Consider the following 6,270-nt stretch of genomic DNA (forward strand, 5'->3'; position numbering starts at 1 on the left):
TTTTTTTGTGTACATTTGCAAAAATGTATAAAAAAAACCTGTTTTTGCTTTGTTAACGAAGAAAAAAATAAATGGAATCCATTTCAGAATAAGGCTGTACCTTAAAACAATTTGTAAAAAGTCAAGGGGTCTGAATACTTTCTGAATGCACTGTACAGTATCCAAAGCCGAGCTATTCAATGAGTTAGCCACCCACAATGAGTTAGCCACCCACAATGAGTTAGCCACCCACAATGAGTTAGCCACCCACAATGAGTTAGCCACCCACAATGAGTTAGCCACCCTGTGTTGCCCTTCAGAAAGAAGTCACACCCTTTGACCTCTTCAACATGGTGTTGTGTTACTGAATTTAAAATGGAGATGGTTTGTGTCACTGGCCTCTATACACAATACCCTATAATGTCAGTTAAATTTTGTTTTTTCCAAATTCATTTAAATGAAAAGCTGAGTCAATAAGTATTCAACCCCTTTGTTATGACAAGCCTCAATAAGTTCAGCATCTAAGAATTATCAAGTCACATAATAAGTTGCATGGACACAATAATAGTGTTTAATGAACATGATTTCTGAATGACTACCTCGTCTCTGTACACCACACATACTAAGGTCCCTCAGTTGAGCAGTGGATTTCAAAGGGAGGTTTTCAGGGAGGTTTTCCAATGCCTCACAAAGCAGGGCAGCTATTGGTGAAAGAGTGAAAAGAAGGAAGCCTGTACAGAATAAAAACATATTCCAAAACATGCATCCTGTTTGCAACAAGGCACTAAATTAATACTGAAAGAAATGTGGCAAAGCAATTCACTTTTTTTCCGGGAATACAAAGTATGTTTGGGACAAATTCAATAGAACACATTACTGAGTACAACTCTTCATATTTTCAAGCATAGTGATGGCTGCATCATGTTATGGGTATGTGTATGATTGTTAAGGACGGGAGTTTTTCAGGATAAAAAATAAACAGAATGGAGCTAAGCACAGGCAAAATCCTAGAGGAAAACCTGGTTCAGTCTGCTTTCCAACAGACACGAGGAGATGAATTCAATCTATTTCAATGGCCCTCCAACTGGTAGTACTAGTGGGGAAAACATGAGCTCCCATCATCCTTGAGCTCCCACTTCTTCTACATGGTGACCTCTGTGACCTACGAAGGTAATGGCCTCTATAACAGCCGTTGAAAACATTTATAAAAAGCAATCCTCTTTTTTTGAACGTAATAATTTGTTTACGATCGCCGTACTTTTAGTTTACGGTTGACGCAGCTTGTTGGCCGTTAGTCAATCTGCGTTTCTCAAAGAGTTCAAATCACATGAATGCTGGTATTTACGACTTCAAAACTGGTAAATTCCCACATGGTTACGAACGCAGCATCCGAGTGGAAACTTGACCCAACGTAACAATCCTGTCACAACAGACATCGGAACAGGAACATTGTCACAACAGACATCGGAACAGGAACATTGTCACAACAGACATCGGAACAGGAACATTGTCACAACAGACATCGGAACAGGAACATTGTCACAACAGACATCGGAACAGGAACATTGTCACAACAGACATCGGAACAGGAACATTGTCACAACAGACATCGGAACAGGAACATTGTCACAACAGACATCGGAACAGGAACATTGTCACAACAGACATCGGAACAGGAACATTGTCACAACAGACATCGGAACAGGAACATTGTCACAACAGACATTGGAACAGGAACATTGTCACAACAGACATTGGAACAGGAACATTGTGAATGGCATTTAATTTTCCCGATGTACCAAAGCCGATCCGTGAGCCCCAAAACGTCAATACGTACCGAATCATGGGTTTGGTGAACCGTTACACCCTTTTAGTGTTGGGAAAGAATGTGAATGTTGTATAAATGTTTGTTTAATGTTGTGTAGGTGTCTGGGTAAGGGTATGAACGCGATGGTGGAGATCCAGACCCAGAGGCCCGTGGCGTTGGAGCTCTATAAGGACTTCAAGGAGCTGGGACGCTTCATGCTGAGATACGTAGGGTCAACCATCGCTGCCGGGGTCGTCACCGAGGTAACCAGGCTCCGGCCTTCTCCTCTTCCTAACTGAGGAAAATATATCTACATTGTAGGCTTTTGTCCCAAATGGCTCCCTATTCCCTATATAATGCACTACTTTAGATCAGAGCCCTATTCCCTATATAGTGCACTACTTTAGACCAGGGCCCTATTCCCTATATAGTGCACTACTTTAGACCAGAGCCCTATTCCCTATATAGTACACTACTTTAGACCAGAGCCCTATTCTCTATGTAGTGCACTACTTTAGACCAGAGCCCTATTCCCTATATAGTGGTACTACTATAGACCAGAGCCCTATTCCCTATATAGTACACTACTTTAGACCAGAGCCCTATTCTCTATGTAGTGCACTACTTTAGACCAGAGCCCTATTCCCTATATAGTGGTACTACTATAGATCAGAGCCCTATTCCCTATATAGTGCACTACTTTAGACCAGAGCCCTATTTCCTATATAGTGCACTACTTTAGATCAGAGCCCTATTCCCTAAATAGTGCACTACTTTAGACCAGAGCCCTATTCCCTATATAGTGCACTACTTTAGACCAGAGCCCTATTCCCTATATAGTGCACTACTTTAGATCAGAGCCCTATTCCCTATATAGTGCACTACTTTAGATCAGAGCCCTATTCCCTATATAGTGCACTACTTTAGACCAGAGCCCTATTCTCTATATAGTGCACTACTTTAGACCAGAGCCCTATTCCCTATATAGTGCACTACTTTAGATCAGAGCCCTATTCCCTATATAGTGCACTACTTTAGATCAGAGCCCTATTCCCTATATAGTGCACTACTTTAGACCAGAGCCCTATTCCCTATATAGTGCACTACTTTAGATCAGAGCCCTATTCCCTATATAGTGCACTACTTTAGACCAGAGCCCTATTCCCTATATAGTGCACTACTTTAGATCAGAGCCCTATTCCCTATATAGTGCACTACTTTAGACCAGGGCCCTATTCCCTATATAGTGCACTACTTTAGACCAGGGCCCTATTCCCTATATAGTGCACTACTTTAGACCAGAGCCCTATTCCCTATATAGTACACTACTTTAGACCAGAGCCCTATTCTCTATGTAGTGCACTACTTTAGACCAGAGCCCTATTCCCTATATAGTGGTACTACTATAGACCAGAGCCCTATTCCCTATATAGTGCACTACTTTAGACCAGAGCCCTATTCCCTATATACTGCACTACTTTAGACCAGAGCCCTATTCCCTATATAGTGGTACTACTATAGACCAGAGCCCTATTCCCTATATAGTGCACTACTTTAGACCAGAGCCCTATTCCCTACATAGTGCACTACTATAGACCAGAGCCCTATTCCCTATATAGTACACTACTATAGACCAGAGCCCTATTCCCTATATAGTACACTAATTTTGACCAGGGCCCATAGGTCTCTGACACTATATAGGGAATAGGGTGCCATAGGGCTCTGGTCTAAAGTAGTGCACTATATAGGGAATAGGGCTCTGGTCTAAAGTAGTGCACTATATAGGGAATAGGGCTCTGGTCTATAGTAGTACCACTATATAGGGAATAGGGCTCTGGTCTAAAGTAGTGCACTATATAGGGAATAGGGCTCTGGTCTATAGTAGTACCACTATATAGGGAATAGGGCTCTGGTCTAAAGTAGTGCACTATATAGGGAATAGGGCTCTGGTCTATAGTAGTGTACTATATAGGGAATAGGGCTCTGGTCTAAAGTAGTGTACTATATAGGGAATAGGGCTCTGGTCTAAAGTAGTGCACTATATAGGGAATAGGGCCCCATTTGGGATAGAACCCTAATGTTCTATCTGAGCAGACAGAACAGACCAAACCTGCTGGAGTTACAGGCAGTTCACCTGCCTGTTGTGAAGGATATGGTTGCCGTAAACTTTAGAGATCAAGATTTTAACCTAGTCTTGGTTTTGTGTATTTTCTCTGCAGATCAAAGAATGACGAGCGGTCTGATCCAGCCGGATCAAGTCAGAACTGGACCCAGAGACTGCAGACTGACAGACAGACAGACAGACAAAGTGCAATTCCTTCAGAGATTGACAGAAGTGTCATTCACAGACTGAGTGTTCACATCCATCCCTCTATCTATCTATCCATCCCTCTATCTATCTATCCATCCAGAAGTTACCGAACAAGATGAAGTAAACGATGAACCAATAAAAGATCAAATCATTTCTGGGTAACAATTAAGTGTCTTACTTTTGATTGTTTTTCAATTAAAATGGTCAACAAAAAAAAACATAAATTTGCTTCATAGCAAATAGTAATTTCTCAAGCAACAACTGTCTGGAAGTCGTGTGAGTGGGGGAGGGGGAAACTGAACACTAGCTGTTATTGGCAGAGAGGTTTGGAACTCTTTCTTATTGGTCTATTAACTAATTTACCCAAAACTCTGTCCTATCAAAACGGTCAGAATTTTCAGGCAGTCTTTTCAAACTTCTCTTTTCACAGTGTTATTCTAACCTCATGGTATATAAATACTGTATATATTAAACACAGGAAAATCGTGTTTTTGACTGCATTGGGCCTAGGGCTGAGATGGTCATGCAATGTTGTCAGCCGGTTGTTGACAAGAATATAACTGCCAGTCTCACAGTGACCGTTAATTAACATAAACACACTTAGCATCACCTGTCTTCCACAAGCAGCCTACAAGCCACTGATACAGACCTTTGGAACATCTACATTTTAAAAAGTCTAATAAATCCATGTAATATAGTCTACACCATCACAATAAATCCATGTAATATAGTCTACACCATCACCATAAATCCATGTAATATAGTCTACACCATCACAATAAATCCATGTAATATAGTCTACACCTTCACAATAAATCCATGTAATATAGCCTACACCATCACAATAAATCCATGTAATATAGTCTACACCATCACAATAAATCCATGTAATATAGTCTACACCATCACAATAAATCCATGTAATATAGCCTACACCTTCACAATAAATCCACGTAATATAGTCTACACCTTCACAATAAATCCATGTAATATAGTCTACCTACACCATCACAATAAATCCATGTAATATAGTCTACCTACACCATCACAATAAATCCATGTAATATAGTCTACACCATCACAATAAATCCATGTAATATAGCCTACACCATCACAATAAATCCATGTAATATAGTCTACACCATCACAATAATCCATGTAATATAGTCTACACCATCACAATAATCCATGTAATATAGCCTACACCATCACAATAAATCCATGTAATATAGTCTACACCATCACAATAAATCCATGTAATATAGTCTACACCATCACAATAAATCCATGTAATATAGCCTACACCTTCACAATAAATCCACGTAATATAGTCTACACCTTCACAATAAATCCATGTAATATAGTCTACCTACACCATCACAATAAATCCATGTAATATAGTCTACCTACACCATCACAATAAATCCATGTAATATAGTCTACACCATCACAATAAATCCATGTAATATAGCCTACACCATCACAATAAATCCATGTAATATAGTCTACCTACACCATCACAATAAATCCATGTAATATAGTCTACACCATCACAATAAATCCATGTAATATAGCCTACACCTTCACAATAAATCCATGTAATATAGCCTACACCATCACAATAAATCCATGTAATATAGCCTACACCTTCACAATAAATCCATGTAATATAGTCTACCTACACCTTCACAATAAATCCATGTAATATAGTCTACCTACACCATCACAATAAATCCATGTAATATAGTCTACACCATCACAATAAATCCATGTAATATAGCCTACACCATCACAATAAATCCATGTAATATAGTCTACACCATCACAATAATCCATGTAATATAGTCTACACCATCACAATAATCCATGTAATATAGTCTACACCATCACAATAAATCCATGTAATATAGTCTACACCATCACAATAAATCCATGTAATATAGCCTACACCATCACAATAAATCCATGTAATATAGTCTACACCATCACAATAAATCCATGTAATATAGTTTACCTACACCATCACAATAAATCCATGTAATATAGTCTACCTACACCATCACAATAAATCCATGTAATATAGTCTACACCATCACAATAAATCCATGTAATATAGTCTACACCATCACAATAAATCCATGTAATATAGTCTACACCATCACAATAAATCCAT

At 39.1% G+C, this 6,270-nt stretch overlaps 1 protein-coding gene across 3 annotated transcripts in view; it reads left to right on the top strand.

Moving 5' to 3' along the window:
• The window catches only part of LOC139414872 (HBS1-like translational GTPase), a 135,221-nt gene extending 130,959 nt beyond the window's left edge, over nucleotides 1-4,262 (top strand). For all 3 annotated transcript variants that reach the window (XM_071162463.1, XM_071162464.1, XM_071162465.1), the window contains 2 exons: nucleotides 1,905-2,049; nucleotides 4,006-4,262. In XM_071162463.1, coding sequence (XP_071018564.1) covers nucleotides 1,905-2,049; nucleotides 4,006-4,017 — 157 coding nt within the window. In that variant the 3' untranslated portion in view covers nucleotides 4,018-4,262. The remainder of the gene's footprint in view (nucleotides 1-1,904; nucleotides 2,050-4,005) is intronic.
• The last annotated feature ends 2,008 nt before the right edge of the window (nucleotides 4,263-6,270 follow it).

Source organism: Oncorhynchus clarkii, chromosome 8, assembly GCF_045791955.1.
Source record: "Oncorhynchus clarkii lewisi isolate Uvic-CL-2024 chromosome 8, UVic_Ocla_1.0, whole genome shotgun sequence".
In the NCBI taxonomy this organism is placed as follows: Eukaryota; Metazoa; Chordata; class Actinopteri; order Salmoniformes; family Salmonidae; genus Oncorhynchus; species Oncorhynchus clarkii.